General features: G+C 36.2%; 1 protein-coding gene across 1 annotated transcript; it reads right to left on the minus strand.

The window, feature by feature from the left end:
* Window positions 1–841: 841 nt before the first annotated feature.
* Window positions 842–25,028, minus strand: NUP35 (nucleoporin 35). The gene is made up of 9 exons (XM_016212300.2): window positions 24,923–25,028; window positions 21,751–21,921; window positions 21,198–21,325; window positions 18,347–18,407; window positions 7,641–7,782; window positions 4,895–4,964; window positions 3,769–3,897; window positions 2,388–2,552; window positions 842–1,466 (listed from the first exon to the last, which is right to left on the minus strand). Exons 1-9 carry the CDS (start codon window positions 24,960–24,962, stop codon window positions 1,389–1,391), a joined length of 984 nt encoding a protein of 327 aa, XP_016067786.1. The 5' UTR covers window positions 24,963–25,028; the 3' UTR covers window positions 842–1,388.
* Window positions 25,029–26,895: the final 1,867 nt, after the last annotated feature.

Consider the following 26,895-nt stretch of genomic DNA (forward strand, 5'->3'; position numbering starts at 1 on the left):
CTATGTAAAAGAATTCCAGCTAATAAATGCAACAGGAATGATGTATTTGGAAAATCATCATTTTATAAACCTTAATGAAATAACTTATTCAGGCAAGTGTCATTAATGCATGCTTTTAAAAAAATATATGTAAAAAGGTTAGATAGAACTTTCCAATGAAGGTGTAAGGCTTCTTCTGCCCATGTGGTCAATGACCAATCTGAGCATCATTAAAAGGGAGACAATCAGAATTAATCTTGATTTCATATGATATAATGTACACCATACTAATATAAAATACTCTTGCTCAAAAAAAGAAAGAAATCAGAATCTAATTAATCCTCTCTAGATCTAACTTCTAGGATACAGGATAGATGATGAACAAGTTAAACAAGAAAACCACCAAATTCAGTCCATGGCACACTACAGGAAACTCACATGGTTCCTTAAATAAGTCATAGTGTGTTGGGAGTGGCAAGGATTTCAAGACACTCCAAAGACAAAACAACCAAACACATGTGTACACCAACCATAAATATGTTTAAGGCAACTGGGAAATTTTTAAGCATACTGGGTATTAGATATTAAGAAATTATTAATTCTGTTAGGTATACTACTGACATTAATTACACATGGAAATGTTCTTTTTTGATATAGCCTCAAGTATTTAGATTAAAATGACATCACATTCGATATATGCTTTTAACAAAATAAAAAAGGGAGAGAGAAAAAAGTATAACAACATATTGATGGTTACTAAAGCTGGATTTCAGGTATATGGAGGTTCATGACAGATTTTCTCTACTTCAACAAGCACTTGAAAACTTTTGGTAATAATAAAATTCTTTCAGAAAACATTCGATACATATAATTAGCAAAGTTTATTATCAGGAATTTTAGTAGGACTTTTAAAAGACGTTTGGTTTAAGAGTACGGAAAGATGACAATTCACGATAAGATAACAAACAAGGATAATTAAAATATTAAATACTATCTAAACTAAAAGACCATAATTCAAATTGTTAATGATAATCTTTATGCCCTGTTAGAAGCAGCTGTATACAGTTACCCACCAACTCATGACTACAAGGCTTCAATGCACTGTTATATAATTTAGTTACAAATGCTGAGTGTTTTATGCTTACGCATGCATTACCACAGAAAGCACAAAATCCTATTTACAGGGATCTTTTGTTCCTTTAAAACATATCTCAAGCGTCTTTTAAAGTGCGAGCTATAAATATGCTGTATCCTTAATGAAAAAGGCTTCCAAAAGAAGTAATGAGATAGCTGTCCAACCCTGCCAAGAGTGGTTATATAACTAACCAAAGGAAACCCGGCAGCGATCTGCTGTTTTAGTGTGGCAGCCTCCTCCTCTGTAGTTGGTTGAGTTCTTTGCTCTTACGATATTACCAGCCAAACATGTACTCCATTGCTTTGGATACAAGACTTTCATCTTTTTTTGGTGTCTGTCTGTCAGAAATGACCTATTAAAAAAACACACACCATCGTTAGGTTATGGTTTCTTCAGTTTCATAGTTAATTTAGAGCTAATGGCTAATTTAAAAGAGCCAAACACTAAAATGCATTTGTAGAAATGAGCTGTATAGTTAAAGATTAAAATATGGCTTTGGTTACAACATCCTTATGTTTCTAAGAATGGTAAAATCTTATTCCTTTGGCAAAGCAAATTACATCTACTACTTAAATTAGAAAACTAGAGAAACACAAAAGCTACGAGAGACGAGGGCTTTAAAGTGTTGGTTAAAAAAGAGAAGAAGAAACTAAAAGGGAAAAAACAGATCAAGAATGATCTCCAAATTTCAGGAGGAAGTCAAACGGCTGAATTGACAACTCTTATTTGCTGTTTCAGAACAAGTGTCTGTTGCTAGGCAAGTTCAGAACTCCTACCTTATTAATTAGGAGACAGTAACATAATGAATGAGAGTCATAATACTCCTACCGTTCTTCAATGAATGAGAAAATCTGAAATAGGAATTGGTCAGTATTTTCTTTGGATAACCAAAGACTGTCCCAACAGAACCTGAGGCTCTTCATTTGTGATACCATCAGATTTAGTTATCAATGTAATAGGTTCTTAATATTCCCTCATGCCAGAGATTTTCACAAGAACTTTTTACATATGCAAAGATAACTTAGAAAAAACTAAACAATATTTTTTTAAATGGCAAAGAAATTTTTTAAAAATTCAAGATAAATATCCAATAGGCCAAAATTCTAATTTTTAAAACAGGAAATTTAAGAATGTAAAGTTTATAGGTTTCACAGAGGCAATCACTTCAGTGGGAAATAATTTAATGGCAGACAAATCAATCCAATGAAAAAGTTAAACATGCTAAGCACTTCAGCCTTTAAAGTACATCCTTTTTACCCAATCCTTAAAATACCTGATAGTCACTAGTAGAAGCTTTGTATGCTGTAGCAAGAGGTCTCATGGTAGAAATCCTAGGAGTACTTCCAGGTTGGGTTGGTGTACCTAAGGTTCTGATTGGTGGTGTAAAGGCTAGAGAGGAAGATGATAAGGCATACCTGTCACTGTTTTCCATAACACTCTAGAGAAACAAAAGATAAAGAACTCTGTTTATAAACATAATACATTATTACATCCTACTTACAAAGAAAACTTTTTGAGATCTAATGTTCAGCCAGAAATCTAACTTCAATGCCCTCAAGCATCCTCGAGACAACTACAGACTCACAAGAGTAAGACTCACTATGGAAAATCAGCAAGAAAAAGAAAGTTCTTGAGGAAATCTGGAGGGAGGGGAAAATTAAAGTCCAGTACTATGTAGTACCCAGTAACCCCAAATTCTCATCTAGCCTCTGCAAACACAACATATGTTGTGTGGTACAACACAACATAATGACAGCAACCCTAGACTATGAGCATCAGGAGCCACGTCTGCTTTGTGCACTAATATGTATATACAATCTCCAAACAAAGTGCCTGGCAGGTTATATATTTCACATATATTTACTTAAGGAATGATCACGATGACTTTAAAGCCACAAAGAAACTTTAAATTGTGCTCAGTGCTGTTTGGTAAGTATAGAAATATGTAATTATCAAATATCTTAAAATAGAAATAACAAATTAAAAGCTTCCATTTAGGTTAACCCTTATGAAATATCATTTAGGTTAACCCTTATGAAATATTTCATTCTGAAATAGCACCATTCCTTTAACGTACTTAAAGAATTTAAGATGCTGCTTTGCATAAGAAAGAGAATGGGTTAGAAGTTAAGAGACCTAGAATAGAATCTAGGCCTCATCTTTTTTTTTTAATATATATCTTTATTGATTTCAAAGAGGAAGAAAGAGGGTGAGAGAGAGAAACATCAAAGATGAGAGAGTTATTGATCAGCTGCCTCCTGCACATACCCCACTGGGAATTGAGCCCACAACCCGGGCATGTGTCCTGACTGAGAATCTAACTGCGACCTCCTGGATCATTGGTCAATGCTCAGCCTCTGAGCCATGCTAGCCAGGCTAGGCCTCATCTTTAACAACTCTGAGTAAGTTACTTAAGTCCCTTGGACCCTTTTCTTTATCTGTAAAATGAAAGAGTTGGGATGAATTACCTCTAAATTTTAAAGTCTTGTGACTAAATATCTTTGGCTTACCAAAAGAGTACTGTATCATCACCACAGTTTACAAACTAAGAAAAAGAGGCATAATGAAGCAAAGTGACATAATCACTAATGTCAATCTTTAGATTTGTGCTCTCCATAAGGATTGACATTTCCCTTACATCAGCAATAACTTACTTTATCTATACATGGTTTTACACCAATCATGATGGACTCTCCAAAAATCTTCCCATCTTTGCTTAAGGCTTTCCGGGCCTGCAGTTTAGATTGATAACGAATATGCATCCAATTTCCTGTGTTAGACATCTGCAAAGAATAAAGTTGTCTCTTAAATTATAAAATATAAAAAATCTAAACTCAATGAATTACATTAGAAAACAGAAATATAAGAAGATAAATCTGCTTCAACTTTTTATTTGGTACTTTGTGAAAAGCTATATAGTAGGATTCAAAATAAATCCCATTAAACAATTTCAACAATCTCTATCTAGCTCTCAGTTCTCTAATATAAAGAATATGTGTGGCAAACATTATCTAAAGTAATTCTCAAAAGATAACTGTTTCTAGTAAGGTCTTATCAATACTTGCTAAGAAATTTTTTAAAACTGTATTCATCACCTGGTTTTGTATAGAAGTTAATAAGTGAATCTCTAGTAATAAATTTTTTTTTTTGTTATTTATAACTCATGGAAGGCTAAGATAATTAAATTAAAAAAAAAAAAAAAAAAAAAAAAAAGGCCCTTGCTGAGTGACTCAGCTGGCTGGAGCATCATCCTGTACACCAAAAAGCTGCAGGTTCAATTCCTGGTCAGGACACATACGGGAGGCTACCAATCGATGTTTCTTTCTCACACTGATGTTTCTCTCCCCCTCTCCCTCTCCGAAAAAAAAAATCAATTAAAAAGCAACAACAACGAAAAACCATATCTTTGGGTGAGAATTTAAAAAACCTCTCTATAAGCTAAAAAGCCCTAAGAACTCTGTAAGTCAGGAACTTTCTCCCTTTCCTTTATCCCCAATAAAACAAGCTCAAATTGGAAAACAGTAATAAAGTATTTGGCATAATTTATGTTTTTAAAAGACTATAAACTAATTAAGAAAATGGGTGGGAAGAAGCCTGAAATTCTAGCTCTCATGCTTATTTTCTCTTTTGTCCCTTTTGACAAATACCATGCAACTTCCAGCCTCCAGACTCTAACAGACATATTTTATAAAAACTTTTTAAAAAGGAAAAGCAGACAAAATTCAGCAGCAAAGTTTCCTTCTGTCCCCAGCCTAAATCTTGAAAAGAATAAAGCCTTACCACATGTTTTAAGATATTCCCATATTGTGCAAATTGTAATAATATATAGGAAGCAGATGCTTGAGGAAATCTGAAAAAAAATAAAGAGTTGTCCAAATAGTCATCTTCCACAATAAATATGAATGCAAATTACCATACTTACAAGTGTTCCAAACACGTTCCTCCCCTGTCTAGAACAGCAATTTTCAACCTTTTCCACCTCATGGCACACACACAAACTAATTATTAAAATTCTGCAGCACATCAAAACATGTATTTTTTGCTGATCTGACAAAAAAAAATAGGCACAAATTTGATCACACTGGATGGCTATTGTTTTGTTGGCTGTTGTCTTTTTAAAATCTGACTAAGGGAAAAGAGGTCAGTGCTCATGACTAGTCAGGACTGCATGTTTTAAAAATTCTTGTGGCATACCAGTGTGCTGCAGCACTGGCTGAAAATCACTGGTCTAGAACCACAGAACTCCTTGATCATCCTATATTCCCCTATCAGCTAAATCTATCATTGCCCATCACCCAAAAGCAAATATGTTAAAGTCCATTTTGACTCAGCCATTCTACTCCATGCCCAGATTCCTCCCCTGAAATCTCTAAAAGTCCACTCTCACTGCCACTATCACAGCCCTTAGAAAAAAATTATAAACTTGCAGTTCTGGATATAATTTAGTTTTACAAGGGTATGTGTGTGTGTGTGTGTGAGAGAGAGAGAGAGAGAGATTGAGAGGGAGAGAGGGAGAGAGAGACAGAGGAGAGAGAAAAGAGATTTAGGTATAAAAAATATACTACAGTTATGAAAAGGGAAAGCATTTAAAATTATATAGTCATATCATTACACATTGGGCACCTAAAAATTCATAAATTTAGTCCTGAAACAAAAATAAAAGTTACTAACAAGATCAACGGTATAGAAACATTTAGAAGGATGGTTATCAAAATTATGATAGCCATATATATACTCTGTATGGAAAAATTCTAAGTGACTTTTACTTTCTTCTTTATAAAGTTCTCTCTGGTTTGAATATTTTGCAAGATTTGAAAGACTTCAATTTGAAAATCTGGAGTTTCCTCAGCCAGTAACTTCAGTTATCTGGAGCCAGGATTGACGGGGGAGAGAGAATCTGAGTCCCAAAAATATATGAGAATATTTTACTCACATTAAAGTCAATGTGAGTAAAATACTCACTGCATTCAGGACAAGAATTTTATTTTATGTTATATAAGGTTGAATATGATTTCCAACCCTAAAGGGTGCCTAACAAAGCAGAGCTAAAGAAAATATAAGTGAAAGGGAAAATAATGGTTGCAAGTGAGGGAGATACTTCAAAAGTAAAACATAATTCTAAGAGTCTAGGACCACTAAGTAGAAACATTCCAATATCCTATAAAAGAATCATCCTAAAACAATGAATAGTATCCCATGCTAACCCTGATGTATTTCTCTATAAATGATCAAGCTATTTTATCCCTTAAAAGAAAATGTTTCCATTCCTGCAACTAAATTCATATAGAGGATTACTAAAAAATAAAATCAAAAGAAAATAAATAGCTGAGAAAGTAAATGTCTTAAAGACGAAGAAAAAGACTAGCAGAAGTACTTAAGTAATTTACACAATTATTGAGGAATCTTATAACTAACACCATTACTATTGAGCCTAAAAAATAGTCTTGGGAGTAGACACCCTAATTCAAAAACAGCCAGCCATTTCATAAGAGAATATAAAAATTTAAACAAACACACAAAAAATCAAGTAGCCAGCCTAATTGCTATGAATAAAGGGCTGAGTGTGGGATTTCAACAGAACAAGAAAAAGCAACGGTCTTGCTTTTCACTTTTTACCTAAACAGAATCAGTAACACACAGAATCTCTCTAGAAGACTATACAAAATATAGGTGGCAATTATTGCTGAATATATAGTCCACTAACACTTACTGTCCACTGTTCTTCCTTCAAGGAGCTCATGTGCGTTATTTTTATATTTTTTTACCCCAAAACTAAATATAGTTAGGTCCAGTATCAGTATGACATATAACACTTTCAGAAACAAACCTTATGTAGTGCAATGTAAACAATAACAGTTTAAAAATCAGAAGACGTGGGTTTTTGCTGAAGCTTTACTAATAACTAGATGTAAACCTACAAACAAATCAATCCATCTACCCCTCAGTTTCCTCATCTGCAAATGATGCAATATCTCTAATATGCTTTAAAGTACTTTTTTGATCTAAAAATATAATCAAAATGCATTTAGATGTGTCAGACACAATTTCTATTAATATTCAATATTCTATGACTAGAAAGTATATGTATGCTTGTGACAGTATTTATACACAAATAAAATTCAATTTGTCAGTTCCAAACTGGGTAAGTCCACTATTAAGCAGAGAAACAGTCACTAACTAGAAAGAGAGAAAGGAGCTTCCTAAGTCTAACAGAGCAATCCTGTTCCAATATCCAGCAAATATGCTGAAAAGAAAATATGAATATTGAATACTAGTTAATAATATACATGCTGAAGTGTTTGGGTGATCTGTACTGATATCTGCAACTTACTCTGAAATGTACCAACAACAAAAAAATGAACGAAAGACTTAGAAAATGTAGCAAACTGTTAAGTGCAGAATCTAGGTAATGAGTATATGGGTGTTAGCTGTGCAATTTTTAATTCTTTTTTGTAAGCTTGATAAAATGCCTTATAAAATGTTGAGGGTGGTTTTTTTTTTATGGTAAACAATCCAAAAACCTTACCCGAACACTGTAACCCATGTGTCATCCAAGTGATCTTCAGAAGTCAGAGAATCTCCTTGAGTATAAAAAGGATCCAACTGGGCAGGAGATAACGTTGTCTTTCGTGGTTGACCAATGTTTGCTGGACTAAACATACTTTGCCCTATATTAATATATTTAGTAAATTAGTTACAAATATAAACATTTTGGTTAATTTTAAATCAAACCTTTTAGTTTTAAATGAAAAAGTATAATAGAAATTGGCAATGGGATAGTTAAAAAATACACAACTGTACTGAAATGATAATTCTATACTACCATACAATTTGAGAAGTCATTAATAAGTGAGAATAACTTATGATTTTGCAAATGTTTTATTAATTTCTGGTATAGCCTACACCAGAAGGATCTTCAGTCAGCCTCAACATGGCACCTCTGTCTTAAAAATAATCATTGTTTGTTTGTTTTTGCTCAAAAGATACTCTTAATAAATTTAGTTCTTACTACAAAAATATGCCTTTAACAAAAGAAAGTCAATAAAAGGCATTTTTGTATAAAAATCTGAGGCCAACACAAATTTTTTTTATGTTCTGTATTAACCTTAAGAGGGTACAATTTAGTTATGCTACATCATGTAATAACCTTCAAGCAAGAAATTAAATGAGACAACCATTATGACCTTTAAAAATAAAACAAATCAAAACTAAGTCTCAAACGAATAAGCAATCTAATTTTTGCCCCGTCAACTACTCTGAAAACATAATTACTTATACATAATCTAAAACTATTTACATAAATTTAGCATAATTGCCCCCCACCTTGTTAATGTTTAATTGCTCCACTGATTTTACTTCCTTTCAATCAGACTTCTGGTAGCCACATGCTAGGCTTTGTAAGATGAAAATAAAGTATACCTATCAAACCCACATCAAATGTGTCTCCCTTGGTAAATCACAATTCAAACACTTTGTGAGATCAGATTAAAGTGGAGGGCAAAAGACCTTATTACCCTTTATGAAAATGTCTTCAATTAAAGAACACATTCAATTATTTTCAAAATAGACCACTAGTCTAAATGAAAATAAAAGAGAGAAAAAGAGATACATGAAACTTGGGAAAAAGAGGTTCCTGGCAGTTAGCTTCTTACCATGAAACAAATATCACTACATCCAGTATAATAAAGAATTTGGCCTCAGTCCAAAGAGAAGTCAAGCCTTTATCAGGTTCCTGGGAAGTAACCCTTTAAATTCTAGGAATTTCCCTAGCAACAGAAGTATTTGTGTAATTCATGAAGGGGGCCCTTCAACTTCACTAGTTTATGCGAAAAAGGTGACTCATGGTAGCAGCAAGTCTCACCGGAAAGACCAAGTGATAAAAAGAATGGAGCTTTGAGCCACATGGTATCATCCCACCTCTGGGCAGAGGAGGCGGCTAGAGATAAGTTTAGCCACTTGATGAATGATTCAATCAATCAGGTTTACGTAATGAAACCCCAACAAAAACTCTGCACATAGAGGCTCCAGTGAGCTTTCATAGTTGGCAATACCCTGTGTATAGTGCCATATATCAATGCTGGAAGGGTAACATTATCATGGAAGCTTGTGTTTGGAACCCTCCCTATGCATCTCTTTCTTTGGCTCTAATTTGTATCCTTTTCTACAAAAACACTGTAACAAACAAACAAAAAAACACCTGTAACCATACCTATAGCACTTTCAGTGGGTTCTGAATCTTTCTAGTAATAATCAAACCTTAAGTTGGATTTGGGAACCCATAAATCTGTAGCCAGCAGGTCTGAAGTAAGGGTAGCCCTTGGGTACCACCAAACTTGCAGCTGGCAACTGAGGTAAGGGCAATCTTGTGGAGCCTGTTTCCAGTCTGACAAACTCATCGTACCCAGAGGCATACTGAACAATGGATACAACATCATCCAATCAATCATGGTAAACCAAACGCTTGTATTCATCTCTAATCCTTTCAAATACCCAATGACAGTCATTTTAGAAAGTGTCAGGTTTTGGAGACCACAGGAACTATAAAAAGGGTAAAAGAGGATGCTGGCTAAAATCAAGTACTATAATAAAATCTGAGCAGGCCCCTCTTCATCTTAGGCAGCCAGATGACTGTCACTAAACCGCTCCTCCCCCAAAAGACGAAGGACTTAGTTGCTAAAGAAAAGGAATCTAAGTGGCTCAGGACTCAATGAGTCCAGTCACAGTGGAGAACAACTGTAAGGAGGCTGAATTCCTCTTTAGGAAAATTTAAAAAAGACCTACCTATGCTGAAATCAGGGATTTTTCCCAACAATAATCTAATTAACTGTCTAATCCCCTTACCGTGAAGCCCAGTAAGAGATAAGCAGCCTCCCGCCACTAATTTCCCCCTTCCTGCCAATGTTGATGCACATATGCTAATTCCAAGTAGTTTTTTTAGTGACTCATTCAATAAGTATGGCTTCCCCAAGAAAGAGAAGAGGTGGAAAAGGGGTAAAAAATAAAAACTAGAAGAAAACAGACAATCTGAGCAGGAATAAAAAAGACCAACATTAATCTCACGGGTAAGATATTCTATCTATGAAACAAGAATAGGACGATGCTACATTTTTAAGTATATTTAAAAATCGACAACAAAAAAAGTCCATAGGAATTAAAACAAAAAATTATTTTAAGAGTTGGAAACTGAGATTGAGGATAACTCTCAGAAAGTAGAATACATGTATAAAAGACAATGAAAGGAAGAAAAAGCAGAAAACTAGAAAAATCTACAGTGCTCATAATTGGAAAGAATTCCAGGAAGAAGGAACAGAGAAAACAGGGAGAGTAATTATCAAATACAGGGACATTTCCCAGAACTAAAGGTAAGTGTCCTTAAAGGATTCATCAATCAATTCCCTAGCAAAACAAATGAAAATCCAAACCAAGGCACACTTGTGAAATTGAGAAGAGTAATCGCAGAAAGATCTTAAATTTTTCAAAATGAGGTCACAAACAAAGACTCAGGAATCAACACTGCAAATAACTTCCACAGAACACTAGAAGCTAGAAGACAGTGGAATGATGCCTCCAAAATTCTGATGTAAAATATGTATCTGGCCAAGCTAGCAATCCAGTGTAAAGAAAGAAAAAAAAAATTTCAGAAACGAGGTCTTAAATTTCACTTCCCATGCAAGTTTTCCTAGAAAGATACTCAAATATGTTTTTCACCAAAATGAGGAAATAAAGAGAAAAGCATGTTATTTAGGAAAAAGCTCAATTCTAGAAACTTGCTAAGGCAAGTCCTAGGGTGATAGATGTACACCATGCTGAAGCAGAAAATAGCCAAGAGAGGCTACGAGAGAGACATTATTAGTATAAAACAAACAACACAAAAATGTGTTTGACACTATGTTTGAACATTTTTAAAAAGGTAGATATTAAACAGCAAAAGAACATTTGCTTAAAATAAAGGAAGCTAATGGCACATAGAAAATTAGACAAATGGGGAAAAAGGCAATTATTAAGGAAAATTAAAATTTTATAGAAAGGATAAGTTATGATACTTGGTTCAGCACTGACAATGTTTTAGATAGTAATACTATAAACACTAACAAAAGAATAAAGTTTGATATAATTATATTGAGATAATGTGGGGGAGAAAAATGTAATATCTTCAATCACCTTAAATATAGCTATACTGAAAACTGAAAATCAAGAATTAGCAATATAATCACATATGGCTGAGAATGGCCTTGCAAGATGACTACATCCTAATCCCTGGAACTCCACCTTATCTGGCAAAAGCGACTTTGCAGATGTGATTAAAGATCTTGAGATGAGAAGATTATCCAGGATTATTCTGCTGGGCTCCCACAACATACCCACTAGTGTCCTCACAAGAGGGAGAGGGAAGGAGATCTTGCTACACAGAGGTGATGTGATGATGGAAACAAGAGATTGGACTGATACACTTGAAGATGAAAGAAGGGGTCACAAACCAAAGAATACAGGGAGCTACTAGAAGCTGGAAAAAAAAATTCTTCCTAGAGCCTCCAGAAGGAACCAGTCCCACCAACACCTTGACTTTAGCCCAATGAAATTGATTATGGATTTCTGACTCCTAAAATTGTAAGAGACTAAGTCTGAGTTGTTTTAAGCCACTAAATTTGTGATACTTTGTTATAGTGCAACAAGAAACTAATACAGCATCTCATTCAGGTAAATGGAAGTAAATTCCAAAAAGAAATAGTTCTAAGGTCTGACCTGGTTAGTTCTGGAGGAATAAAGCTAAAGGCTGCTGCATCTCATTATAAGTATTTAAGTACTATTTGACTTTTTTAAAACTATCTTCATTTATTAGTTTGACTAAAGTATCAAATAATACCCCCACCAAAACTAGAGACCACTCAACAGTACTATGGCTAGGAAAATTCTGGTGACCAATTTTCTAAAACTTGATGTGGTAGGCAGAAAATGGTCCCCTGAAGATGTCCCTGTCTCAATACCCAGAAGCTGTGAATAAGTTACTTTACATGGTAAAGAGGAATTAAGGATGCAGATAGAATTGATTGCTAATCATCTCATCTTAAATAAGATTTTCTTGGCCAATCCAGTAAATCTAACATAATCACAGGGGTCCTTAAATGGGGAAGGAAAAGAGTAATGTAAGAAAGATTCAACTGGTCACTGCAAGCTTTAAAGATGGTAGGAAGCCATGAGCCAAGGAATCTGGGCAGCTTCTAGAAGCTGGAAACAGAAAAAACAAAAGGTTCTCCTCTAGAGCCTCCAGAAAAGAATGCAGCCCTACCAATGCCTTGATTTTAGCCTATTAAGACCCATTTCAGACTTCAGACCTCCAGAGTTTTCAGATAATAAATTTGAGTTTTTTTAATCCACTCATTGTGATCATTAATTTTAGGAGCAATAAGAAACTGACGTAACCTAGAACGTAGCTGTGTTTACTCCAATTACTGTTAAAGAAAAACTATGCCATGCCAAGTTGGACACACATTTTCCAATCTCTTGTTTGGCAGTGGGATATCATTGCCTCAAAACACTGCATATAGATTAGCTCCCTGTCTGTTGTAATAAAGTACACAGACTGGGCAGTTTAAAACAGAAATTTATTCTCTCCCCCTTCTGGAGGCCAGAAGTCCAAACAAGTTTTCAGCAGGCCCAAACACCTGCTGAAAGCACTACGGGAAAACCCACTACTGCCTCTTCTAGCTTCTGGTGACTGCTGGCACGTTTTGGTGCTCATTGGCTTGTGGCAACAACACTCGTCTTTGCCTCTGTCTTCACATCACCTTCTCCTTTGCATGTCTCCATTCTCTGTGAGATTTCTCTCTGCCTCTCTCTTATAAAGGCACTGATAACTGAATTTAGGTATAACTAAGGTAATTAACAGGATTAACTTCCCCTCTATGTCCTCAACTGTCTGAACCCTCCTTGAGAGCTCCTCCTCTCAAGATCTTAATTTAATCTTATGTTTTGGCCACATAGCAATATTCACAGGTTCTGGGTATTAGGATGTGAATGTATAATACTGGGGAAACCATTAAACTAGCTAACAACTTAGACACATCAACCTATTCAGTCAACAAACATTTTCTGAGGCCCATTTATACCCCCCAGCTTTGTGATGGGTAAATGATACCGAAGGAATTTGTCCTGAAGGAGTTCATAAGCTAGTCATTAAAAAGGGTAAAAGCTGAGCAGTGAGAGCTTTTTAGGAACCCATACGATGAACAGAAAAAGAAATATCAGGAAAGGTCCCTCAGATAAATTAGTATTTTCTGGCCCCTTCCAGTAATACTATCAGAACTCTGAGCTACTAAAATTAACAAAAGCATCCAAAAAGTGCTATAGTCTAATTATCACTTACTTATAACTTAATCTGTTAACAATATGCTAACACATAAAGGGTTCTAATTCAGTAGATGTAAGTGGCATACCTTTTGATAAGATAGCTGATAGATAAGTGGAAGAACTTCTCAAGAAAAAAAATTTTAAAAATTTAAAAGAACACAGACAATAGTGTGGAGGCGGCCTAGGGGAGGGGGGATGTCAGATGGAGGGGATCAGTTGCAGGGGGCACACATCTGTAATACTTTCAATAAAGATAAATTTTTTTAAAAAAAGAAAGAAAATTTAAAAGAAGATTAAAAGCAGAGGAATATTTAAATAGTAGCAGAAGAAAATTGAGGGGGGAGGATGTGGGAAGACAGGATAAATATATTCAAACTTCTCTACCAGGGCAATAATATACCATGGTTGAAAAGAGTTTCTGAAATTCTTTAATCCAGATTTCCCACTTTGTCATATGACCAAGGTTTTCCTGCACCTGAAATAAGACTTTAAAAGAGATGTTAATACCAGTTACAGAATTTTAAAAAACAAACAAGCCCAGCTGGCGTGGTTCAGTGGTTGAGCATCGTCCTATGAACTAAGATGGCCACCAGTTTGATTCCCAGTCAGGGCACAGGCCTGGGTTACTGGCTCGATCTCCAGTAGGGGCCATGTAGGAGGCAGCCGATTGATGATGTTTCTCTCTCATCAATGTTTGTATCTCTATCCCTCTCCCTCCCTCTCTCTCTAAAAAAAAAAATCAATAAAAACATATTTTTAAAAAAAACCCTCCTTATTGGACACAAAGACCTAAGCATAAAATACCACCTGTCATTAAAGCCCATGAAGTCTCTTTATAAATCTGCCAATCTCATAAAGTAAAAATTTACTAATTATAGAAAAAATTTTATTTAACACTAAATATAAGAGCTAAAAAATAGCTGTAAGTGAAAAGTCTACATTTTCCCCTAAATTTTCTTAATTCAACTCCTTTCTCCCATTTCTTGCTTGTTATTGGTCATGCATGGTAGGTCCTCATGACCATCACATATTTTCAAAAATATTCTTTTTCTCATATGCTCCATTAAGACTTCCTACACATAAATTCCTTAAACTCAAAGTAGAAGCAGCAGTGGCTCCCAGTGGCCAATTTATGATTGGCATATTTTCCTATCACAGATCTTGTATTTTCATATTTGATTTCAAAATTTTAAGAACCTCACAGAAGTTACAGAATTATACAAAAATAAATTAACAAAATAATATTTAATTAACTTTAATCCTGTGCTCTTTCACTTGACACCAGTAAAATAATATTATAATGCATGATTTCAGACAACTAAGAGATCCTTTAAAGCATAAAATACATTAATTAACATTATATGTTTTTGCATTTTCCCATGTCCCTGGGATCACTTACTGACTTAAACAACTAAACAATCACTATTGTAATAAACAGTCACGTAACAAAGCACTGTCATCTACCTATTTGTCTGATCAGATTAAGATTGTAAAAACCTGAGCAAATCCCCCTAGAACATGTCACTTCAGGTATGTAAATATGAGAGTGAGGTGACATACTAGATTTTTCACCATGATATACAGGGACGGGGCAAGAGGAGGTTTACGGTTTGTGAGTATGCAAAACAGTTTATTCTTTTATTATTATTAATTATTATATTACTTTCCATACGAACTATAAACCTACTTTTGCCCCACCCTGTATGTGGTAGACAGAAATCTAAATATATCAGCCCAAAGTTTCTGTCCCCTGGTTGGATTAGCTGATAATTCAAACACTAACCTAGGTATTGCTGTGAAGGGACTTTGTAGGTAGTATTAAGGTAACTAATCAGCTGACCTTAAAGAATTACCTTGGATTACAGGTATCCTCCACTTTTCACCAAGTCTGCTTTATGCCACTTTGATTTTACAAAAGACCCCAGGAGTTCAGCCCTTGTTTTGCAGCATGCACCATGAGAAGCAGTGAGAGTCAGACCACAAAGCTCCTTCCCCTAGATCTACACTCAGCATCTCAGCATCAAGCTGCCATAGCTTTGACCTGCATCTGTGAAAACCTGTATTTTATCTCAATTTATTTTGTACATCCACTAGCAAGAAGTGTCCTGAGGCACATAACTGCTTCTTTGCTTTAGTCCATTTCCAAGTTCCAAAGGTTTCACAGGAATACTCTACTTTCAGATAGTGGGGGAAACCTGTAAACCAATAGGCCCAATGTAATCAAATGAGCCCTTAGCAGCAGCTGGCAGAAAAGTCAAGTCAGAGATCCAACAAGAGATATCAGAGAGATTCAAAGCATACAAAAGGATTTATCTGCCATTTCACTGCTGTCTTTAAAGATGGAAGGGGAGCCACCAGCCAAGGAATGAGGGCAGCCTCTAGAAGCTGAGAACAGCCTCCAGTTGATAGCCAACAAAAACACAGGGACCTGCCCTACATCATCCACATGAAACTGAATTCAGCCAACACCCTGAATGGGTCTGGAAGCAGTTCATCCCCAGAGCTTCCAGAATGGATAGCATGCTAACACCTGAGCTCTAAAGGACCAAGCTGTGTCCAGACATCTGACCTATAGAAACACAGTAGTAAATGTGTGTTGTTTTAAGCCACTAAAGTTTGTGGTAATTGACATGGCAGCAATTTAAAAGTAATACAGATTTCGGTGCAAGTAGGGTGCTGCTGTAAAAAATAACTAAAAATGTGGAAGTGGCTTTGGAATCGGGCAGTGAGTGGATGCTGGAAGAAATTAAGAGCATGATAGAAAAAGCCTAACTAGTTTTGAACAAACTAGAAGAAGAAATCTAGACTTTAAGGACACTGCCAGTGAGGATTCACAGACTGCTTGAAGAAATCTGGATCTGGAGGGTAAAAAGATCTACCTTGTCTCTGGATACTGCTTTTGTTACACAGTCTGACATCTCTACTTTTTCACTGGAGTGTTTCACACATTTTGTTTTATATAATTGTTGATTTGGTTCACTGTAAATCTTGTTATTATTTCTTTTGTTCCATCTTTTTGTTGCTGTTCCTCTTCTCCTTTCTTGCCCTCCTTTATTTTGCTTTATTTTTTAATTGACTCTAGAGAGGGAGAAAGAGAGAGGGAGAAAGGGGGGGGGAGGGGGAGGGAGGGAAGGAGGAAGGGAGGGAAACATCGATATGAGAGACAGAGACATCCATTGGTAGCCTCCTGTATGTGTTCCGACCGGGGATCGAACCCACAACCTAGGTATGGAACCCAAAACGTTTTGGTGTATAGGATGATGCTCCAACCTACTGAGCCACACCAACCAGGGCAAACCCTCCTTTATAACTAAGTCACCACCATCCCTCACCTGGATTAATGCAGTAGCCTCCTAACTGGTCTCCTTGCTTCCGCCCTTGCCCTTACTCCAAGGTCTATTCTCACCACAACGGTAGTCTCTATTTGTTTTCCACCTTTTCTGGGTAAAAACCAGTTGTTACAAAGGGCCTGTAATATCTGCACGATTACCTCCCTGGCCTCATTTCCTACTATTCTCCCCCTAACTCACTCCATTTCACACTAGCCTCCTCACACTTTTCTGAACACCCTAGACACAATCCCACCTCAAGGCCTTTGTGCTTGCTATTTTCTCTATGACATTTCCCCTCCCTCCCTTCCTTAGTTCAGGTTTTTGACCAAATGTTCCTTTCCCCTTACCTATTTGTAGTAAGCAGAATATGCCCCCTCTCCCCAAAACGTCCACATCCTTATCCCCGGAACCTGGGAACATATTACACTACACGGCAAAGGAGAATCAGGTTGCAGAGGGAATTAAGGCTGCTAATCGATGTCCTTAAAATAGGGAGATTATCCTGAATTATCCAGAAGGGCTCAAAGTATGCACAAGGGTCCTGAAAGTGAGAGGGAGACATGGCTACAGAAGAACAACCAGAGGGATGCAAAGCTGCTGATCTGAAGATGGAGGAGGGGACCACAAGCAAAGAAATGTGGGCAGTCTCTAGAAGACAGAAAAGTCAAGAAAAAAAGATTCTCCCCTAGAGCCTCCATAAATTAACACAGCCTTATGAATACTTTAACTTTGCCCATTGAGACCCATTTCAGACTTCTCACCTCCAGAACTGTAATACAATACATCTGTATTATTTAAGCCACTTTTAAGTTTGCAGTAATATTTTATGGCAATAATAGAAAATACACCACCCTATTAAAAAATGTAAACTCTCACCCCCTATTTCCCTTTACTGATTAACTGTCCTCCATAAAGTATATAAAATTCACCTTCTAACAAACTTTATAATTTATTTATTTTATTTATAAATGTAAATTATGTAAATAAATGTAAGCTCCTTAAAGGCAAAGGCTATCTATTTTGTTGTTTCTCAGGGCCTGGTACATGATCATGTGCTCAATTATTGGCTGAATGAACATTTGACAGATTATAAATATATGAGTATGTAAGAAGAGCTATGCTAATGATGCTGATGTGATAAAAATACCATTAATCTTAATAAACAACAACTAGGTATAATCAGTGGCTGTTTGTCGCCTATGACAGATTTATAACCGTGCATTAATATCTCTCAAAACACCTTTTATTATTCACTCTGTATTCCTCTTCTTCCCAATTGCAACAGCTTTTTTATTACAGATTTTAATAACTCAGGAGACAATATTAAGTATATATCCTTAAATTATTAATATTTTGAATAGAATTCACATCTTACCTTCCAATTCAGAGAAGAATCAATATACAAAGTATTTCCTTTCTGAAAGAAATTACTTACATTTGAAAAAGTCTCCAAATTTAAATATAAAAAAAATTAATTTGGCAATTATCAACAAAGGTCTTATATTATCTTCATTCAAAAAGTAGAGAAGAATCTTTGGTGTTAATTTCTTACCTGTTCCAGGAGTAGTTGTCACAACTCCAACAAGAGGACTCTGCATTACGGACATGCTTGTCTACATGAAAACAGAAGAGAGTGTTAAGGTAAAAATGCAAAGTTCTAACCAAAATATATTCACAGTAAGTGCTGAAAGGTTTCATTCAATAGAAAAATGAGTGTCTTCCTTACTGGAGATGCCTATAATTAGCTCACAACCAAAGAGAACTCCCTAACTTTTTTTAAGTTGAGCAGTATTAATCTAAAATATGCTAGACCCTTACCATTATCTGTTAAAAATAAGAAAAGTTACATTAGGTAAAAAGACATTACTGTTAGTAGAAAGTAACATTGCTATTTGGTTTTAGTTCCTAAGGTACAGTATACGAACACATACAGATAATGGTAATTCTTCAAATCACCAAGCTCACAAAGAAAAACAGAAAGATGGCAAAAAATTTTATTTTTAAACATTTATAAACCATGAAATACGAGTTTCAAATCAGTCTACACAATAAAAGACACCACAGCTCTGCCTCTACTGGTAGAAAGACACAGAGCAGGAAAATTATCAATTCTAGTTCCTTTAAATGTGAGAAAATTAAAGTAGCAAAAAGTCCTTCTATAAACAAAGACAACAATATCAAGTCAAGAATAGTAAGACTCTCTAGAAGGAAATATATACAGACTTTTTAAAACAAATTCTGATTAAACTAAGAAAATCTAAAATCCATCTATTACCTAGCAACCAGAACCAAATGTTGAAAGAATGCTGGGAGACATATAAAAAGTACTGTTCAATTCTTAATATGAACCTCCTTTATAATTAGAGAGAGGCTGAGCAAAGTCTCAGGGGGCAAAACTACTTTGGGTTTTAATCTAATTACAATATTCTTAACAACTTTCAAGTCCAAAGCATTTTCTACAAATTATGACCCATAAGCCTTTTGAACATTTTAAATATAGCAATTACTATAAACTATCTTTCTTTTCATGAACTATCAGAGGAACAATAAAAACATAAATTTATAAGCCAGTGATTCTCATACTAAACACTACATTTACTTACCAATCTTTAGAAAAATATCCCCAAACAGAATATTCTGAAGCAATTTTAAATTTTATAGTAAACAAGTGTATCTCAGTTAAGTATAGGGCTAGCCACATTTCAAGTGTCAAGAGTCACACTTCACTGGTGGCTACTGTACTGAATAGGTGGGCAGATCTAGAAGTGTTAGATAGAAAAGGTAATCTGTTTAACATAATAAATTAATTTTTCTTTTGACAAGTAGACCTAATATGCCAGGGATATCAAGCCTATAGTCAAAATTTACTGAGAGATGCTTTCTATTAAACTTTCCAACAACTATGCTATATTTGATTTAGGGAAAGGCATAAAACATTTCTCCAAATTAAACAGCAAAAATGTCTTTAAACAAAGAATGTATCAGTTTAATTGACACACTTTGTATGTCCTACTAAACACAATGATGTGATAGAAGAGAACACATGACTATAAAAGCTACTAAACTTCCTACTTAAAAGAAAAATCCATACTACCTTTCAAGAGACAATCAAGGCTTATCATAATAGTATTACAAACACTGGCTCTAGATTTAAGACTGCCTAGGTTGAAAGCCTGGCTCTGATAGACTAGCTGCCTTACCCTTGACAAATTACGTAAGCTGTAAGATCAGGGTCTGTGCATCATAGGTATTTCATAAGTATTAGACACTTTCTTATAGCAATCAGTCCCATCAACAGAGACCTCAATCTTGTATAATCTATGACTGAGCATAACACCATGGGAACACCTATACCTACACCAAACAAAGTTTACATCACCATTAGAATGCCTACACCAGGAACATAAAAAAACAGCAATTTTCAACCTTTTTCATCACATGGCACACATAAACTAATTACTAAAATCCTGCGGCACACCACAAAATATATTTTTGCCAATCTGACAAAAACATAGGTATAATTCTGATTGATTTACAAAAAAATATAATAGTAATTACCTACCCTTTTTGCTCCAAAGTGACTTTTTAAAAAATGAGGTGCCTATACTTATATATAAGGATTTCTGATACCAAGAATTAACCAATCAGATGCAACCTTATTATGAGACATGACCAATAAGATGCAACTCTACTATATGACATATATTTATGGTTCAATACGGTGCATTTACATCAGATAGCTATTGTTGTGTTGGCTGTTGTCATTTTTTTTATTTGACAAACTAAGGGAAAAGGGGTCAGTGCCTCTGACTAAACAGTCAGGTACTGCATATTTTAAAAATTCTTGCAGCACACCGGTTGAAGACCACTGTACTAAACCACTAGTTCGTAAGTATGCAAGAAGCAGTGTTTTTAGTAAAATATGTAAACAGTGAACGTAGCTCTAAAAGAATAATGGTCTTATACTAATAAAATAATTCCTAAAACAAACATCTCAAATCATTACAAAGTGCCCTAGATCTGAATCTTCATTTGTTCTTTCACAGAATTATGTATAAATACAGAACTTTTTTTTAAGAATTGGAATGACTTAAGCCATAATCATTTCTACATGTATACTAAGTAAGCTGGGGGCATGGACATGTAAATAAGGCATACCTATAAAAAAACAGAGAATTACCTACATGAGAAAATAATCTGGAGTTCTATTACACTAGTAAGTGCATTTTATGATAAACACAATTTAAGTAGATTCTATGATGAATGTCCTTAATACTTATTCTGTAAAAAGTTACACTACAACAGGCCTCAGGGAAACATTTGAAATTACTGACCCTCACTGTATAGTTACAAAAAACATGAAATTATCAATTGTGGATCATGAGTGAGGGTATGTGTATTACCTGTCTTCTTGAAGTTAAAGGTGTTGATCCAAGTCCTGGGCTAGAAATGTCATCATAAATACTTCTAACTGGTGGAGCTCCACTTTTATCTTTATGAGCTGGTACAACTGGTTGTGGCGGTGACCCACCTACAATGTATAAAAAATACAGTCAGGTGAGAAAACAAATTGTCCATCTTTCTGATAAGATTTTTTTAAAATAATTATATTGCCATTACTATTTAACTTAATTCTCCTGACCGCAATCCTATGACTTAAAAATGACTGCCATTTAATAAATGAGGAAACAGATAACAGGGAGGTGCTTCGCAGAAACTGATCAGGCATCCACTGGGCTCTTGGAACTTATCCACCAAAGATAAGGGTGGGGACTACTGTAGCTTATACTGCTTACACCTCTATTTTAAGAGTCTTATATTTAAAAATAGAGCTATTACTTAATGTTTTAAATTAGTAAATGGGTTGATAAAAGTGAATCCTTTACTAGAACTCTTTTTAAAATTCTAGTATATATAATGACATTACTATGAAACTATTTTAGGCAATTTACCTACCTGCAAGTAAAGGTGATCTCATTTCCATTACTCCTACTGAAGAGCCACTAATTGATCGAGGTTGTGGAGTCACTGGAGCTGGCAAATCCCCCATTAAAAATCCAGGTAAGAACTGGGCATTAACCCCTGGTTTTGGAGATGTGGGTGAACCCAGCATCATTGGTTCAGATCCTAAGTGAATCAGAAACAAAATAAAGACTTTAATGTTACAATCACTAACAAAAAGATGCAGGAATCTAGCATAATTTTGAAAATTTTTAAAATGTAATCAATACTGCTAAATATCATAGAACCATAGTTAAATTTATTATTTTTAAAACCAATAAAATTATTTCTAGAAAAATAAGAGTATTTTGTAGTACGAGTATTAATCTTTGACAATTACTGCTGTTAACATCTCACAGGTTTAGGATCAACACTTACTTTTAAATTTAAGAATTTTAGTTTATAATATTAAAAAAATCCCTAATACAGACAAGAAAACTTTCCATTTCTGGGTCAGCTACTAGGCAACAATCAAAAACAAGGACAGGGTGCACAAGTTACTTACATAAAGTCTTAACAAATCAAACACAATGAGTTTAGCTTGTTCTATGTCCCATTTTTTTCTTCCTCACACACAAAAACTATAAGTCATTTTGTAATAAAAGTGTAATCATGTATACATTACAGCACATATGAAATAATAGTAATGATTAGCATACCAACTAAGAAACATATTTAAAATATTTGGAAAGTTATTTTTTTGGATCTACCTTTTTTTAATCATTCATTTTAAAATTATGAATAATCATTAAAGGTGTCCCTGATATACAACCAATTTAAAAAGAGAACAGATACTTCACAATCATCAATTAAAAATTAATCTTCACAATTTACAGGGTAGGTATTATTATTTCCATTATGAAGAAAAGGAAGCTATACTTACTCTAATTTCAAAGCAAAATAGCACAGTAAGAAAAACATGGGCTCTGGAGTCAGAGATCCAGATTTGTCTCTCAGCAAAAGGGGCATAATTGTATCACCCACTCAGAGAGCTTGGATTAGAATTACAGCAAGTAAAGCACTTGACCCAGTGCTTAATACATAGCAAATGTTCAGAAAATATTAGTTATTATTATAACAGTATTTTACAATAGCCAAAACCGAGTGACAAATGTGTAAATGAAGAATATGCAATTTCTGCTTATGAATATTTAATTTTCAACTATGTGACAAGCCTAAATGAGATTCATGACACTCAGAAACATCAAACGTTTTGTATGTTATTTATATGATCTTTATTAACTATCACTTAACTTCTAAACAGCCTCAAAAATTTGTTTCATGCTATCCAAATGCTGTCAGTTATTTATGCTTCCTCTTATACCTTGTTATAGTAGGCCTAGATATTAACAATGCAAGCGTATAAAGGAGGAAAAAAGGCAAAGTAATTCAGGAAAAAGATAAAGCAAATACTGAAATAAGACAGGAAAAACTACAGCTATATTGTAATTATTTTAAAGTGCTAGCTACTATGTTACTATGATACTATTACATATTAAAATCAAACCAAAAGCATTTTCTGAACAGATATTAAAAACCCACAATAATAAAAAGCTTTAGGCACTGCCAACTACCTTCACTCTCCCATCCTTTAAAAGAAAAAAAATATGGCAACTGTAACAAGTCAAAAAAGTTCTGATGTATCTGGATATATATTGTGATACAGTAGAAAGCACCAGAGTGAGGGCACAAAGAACTCTATTAGACTGTCACTAACCACCCGTTAGGCTAAATTTCACTTGAGGAGAGAGCTCGCTATACTAATGGAACCTGCAAATCTTCAATTCCATTTCACAGTCTGTATTGCTAAAATAAGTACTGTCTTCTTACTCAGCTAACACTGTTGGTTGAAGTAAGGCTTACTTCTAATACACCATTAGGTTCTGGGAAAATGTTTATTCCTCACCTAGGATATCTGCAATATGTGGACAGAACATTTAGTATCAGCTAACGTCAGATCTCTGATTAGGCAATAAACAGGGAACAGTTTATTCACATTTGTAATCCCAAGAAATATGCACTCCAAAATTTTTTTGAGTAGGAAACTGTAGAACTTTTCAGAAATGAATAGTTTTCTAATAGTACAAATACCTACACCAACATCTGTACATGAATTTAAATGTAGTAGAGTATTTGCACTGATACGCATTTAGTTTTTTATGACTAATACTAAAACAGTTCACATTCTCAAAAGAAACTTATTTTGCACAAACATGTAAAGCATTGTTAAAAAACAAAACAAAACAAAAAACCCACACAAAACTCCTCCTACAGATACATAACATACATATCACGCTTGATCTTTTCCAACCTCAGAAAGTTGTAACCTAATTTCCGAATACGTCTCTATATTAGACTGGTTATTTTTTAAATTTCGACAGTTCTCACGAGTCCCAAAACGCAACAGACAAAAAGGAAATCGATATCCTGTTAACTTTTTAGATGTTTTTCAACGACACATCTCAGCAATGTGAATGAACGTTTAAAAATTCATTATGTGACTGACAAGAGGGAAAGACCTACAACACCTGTCCTATGACTAAGGCGGGGAACATCGTTCAAACCACCGGCTTCCTATTAAGGCCCACATCTCGATGGATGCCGTCATCTGGGGAATTAAGTGTCGCACGATTCAAGCTCCTTTTAATAACAGATTCCTTTGGCAAAGGCGAGGAGAAACAAGGACTCAGCCAGGAACTAGAAGCCCAGGTGCCCCAAGCGCAGCGGCGGGAACCGCTCTGCGGGCACCGCCCCCCACGTGGGTGCGGGCAGGTCCCCTCCCACAGACGTCCCCGGGAAACCCAACCTCGGGTCGCGTCTAGGGCCCGGGGGTCTCAGGCACCCGCAGGTCTGCAGGGCTGGCGTATGGGGTCACAAAACGGCGCAGCCGACATTCTACGGGCCGTTTCCTCACCGTTCCCCCCACGGCCCGCAGTTTCCCGGAGCCGCCCTGACAGCGTCAGGGTGGCGGTGCCTCGAGCAGGGGGCTAACTAGGAACTGAGGGGCGATACAAGCGCTCCCCCTTGGAGACTGAAACGAGCAGACGAGAGCGTGATGATTACTGCCTTTCCGTTTGGCCCGCTTCCACGCCCACGGTGGCAGCGAGGAAAAGCAGTTTTCACTCACCCAACGTGGGCGCCTGGGGTTCCACGGCAAAGGTTGCCATCGCGGCGGCAGCTACACTTAGCTCTGGACCCTCCCGATTTTCAAAAATGGCGGAAACTCCCCACGGGGAGCGGCGCGCTACCTTATGGGATGGGGTAACTTCCGGATATGCGCAGCACTCGCGCTCTGGGCGCCGGAGCCGCCATTTTGGAATGGGGCAAATGTCTGTGCGCAGACTCAGCTTCTCCCAGGATTTCCCTGGAAAGCGAGGAGCCCGCGTGGGAACTACTGTACTCGGAAGGCTTTTGCTCACGCTGTGAGCCTCCTGACTTTTTTGGTGCTTGAGTTTCATAGAAGCACAAGTTCTTTTATTCCCGGGTTCGTAAGTAGCAAGAGTTTACCCAGTGCTCTGTCATCTGTCAGCTTTTTCTTTTTTAAAAAAAAATATATATATATTTTTATTGATTTCAGAGAGAGGAAAGGAGAGGGAGAGAGAGAGAGAAACATCAATGATGAGAGTCATTGGTGGAGCCCACAGCCGGGTGTGTGCCCTGACCGGAATCGAACCGGATCCTGGATCCCAGGTCCACGATCAGCCCTGAGCCCGCTGGGCCAGGCTGTCCGCTTTTTCAAGTAACACCTGGAAAAGTTCTCTTGGAGAAACGGTGGGTGCCGCTTTCCAAAGTGGATTTCTGGGGGCAGTGCGTGAGGCGCCCTCTCAGCGCATATTTCCTGTCGTCGCTATGCCGTTTTTAAAACTGTGTAATAGACACAACTGTACGATGAAGCATAATTCATGCTTGCTGTTGACTTACGTATTGGTGCAACCGATGGATGTTTCTCTCTCGCTCTCCCACGCCCTCTCTCTAAACATATCCTCGGGTGAGAATTTAAAAAAAAAAAAAAAACAAACAAACGATGTATTTGATGTGATTGTGTATTCACCTAGAAAACTGTCGACATATTGAAAGAAGCAATTTGCAAACATTTACATGGTGTCATTTTTTTGTGTGTGTCCATTAAAAAGTTGTCATCGGTTTTTTCTATTGAATTGATTGGGGTGACAGGGGTTTCAAGTGTACAAGGGCGTAAACATCATCTCATCTCATCAGGGACCGAAGCAAAGTCTCTTTCCATCCCCATTTTCTGCTCCTTTGCCCACCTCCACCTATATGACATCATTTTATTTATTTACTCATTTTAAAATGTTTTTATTGATTTTAGAGAGAGGAGCATCCACTGGCTGCCTCCTGCACCCCCCCCCCCCAGATCAGCCCACACCCCGCACGTGCCCCCGGAGAACCCACCGGCAACCTCTGGGTGCCTGAGACCAGCTCACCCAGCTGAGCCACACTGGCCACGACTGGCATCATTTTAATCTAACAAAAAAAAGTATAGCCCAGAGGTGTGGCCCAGGGGCTGAGCATCGGCCTAGGGCCCAGGAGATGGCTTCTGCATCCCCCGCCAGGGCGCATGCGGGGCTGCGGCTGGTCCCCAGCAGGGGGCGCGCAGGAGGCAGCCAGTCAGTGACTCTCATCATGGATGTTTCTCTCTCTTCCTCTCCCTGAAATCAATAAAAAGATATATATATTTTTTAAAAGTGTAAAGATAGGAGAGATGCTTATGTAAATAAAGTAAGAAGTTGGAAAACATTTGTGCCAAACGATTAACAGGAAAGATGGAGTAAGAAAGGGGTTTGTAAGTTGGAGGGCTTAAGAAGGGCCTTTAATTTACATAACTTAGTGGTTGATTATAGGTGTTATTTACTATTTTTAGTACGCTTAAAGTTAAAATTTTTTTTTAATAAAGTCATTTTCTTTTCTTCACTTGCACTTTAAACTGACACCCTTTCAACTGGCACTTTCCTTATTAAGGTATAAAGATGCCCAGTTTGTCCTACCAAAAAACCTTCACTGGAACTTGATCTTTTTTCTAGCTACCATGTACTAATTTCTTTCACATTTCTTCTCTCTTTTTCTCTAGATCTCAAAAGA

This window comes from Miniopterus natalensis, chromosome 8, assembly GCF_054644295.1.
Source record: "Miniopterus natalensis isolate mMinNat1 chromosome 8, mMinNat1.hap1, whole genome shotgun sequence".
NCBI lineage: Eukaryota > Metazoa > Chordata > Mammalia > Chiroptera > Miniopteridae > Miniopterus > Miniopterus natalensis.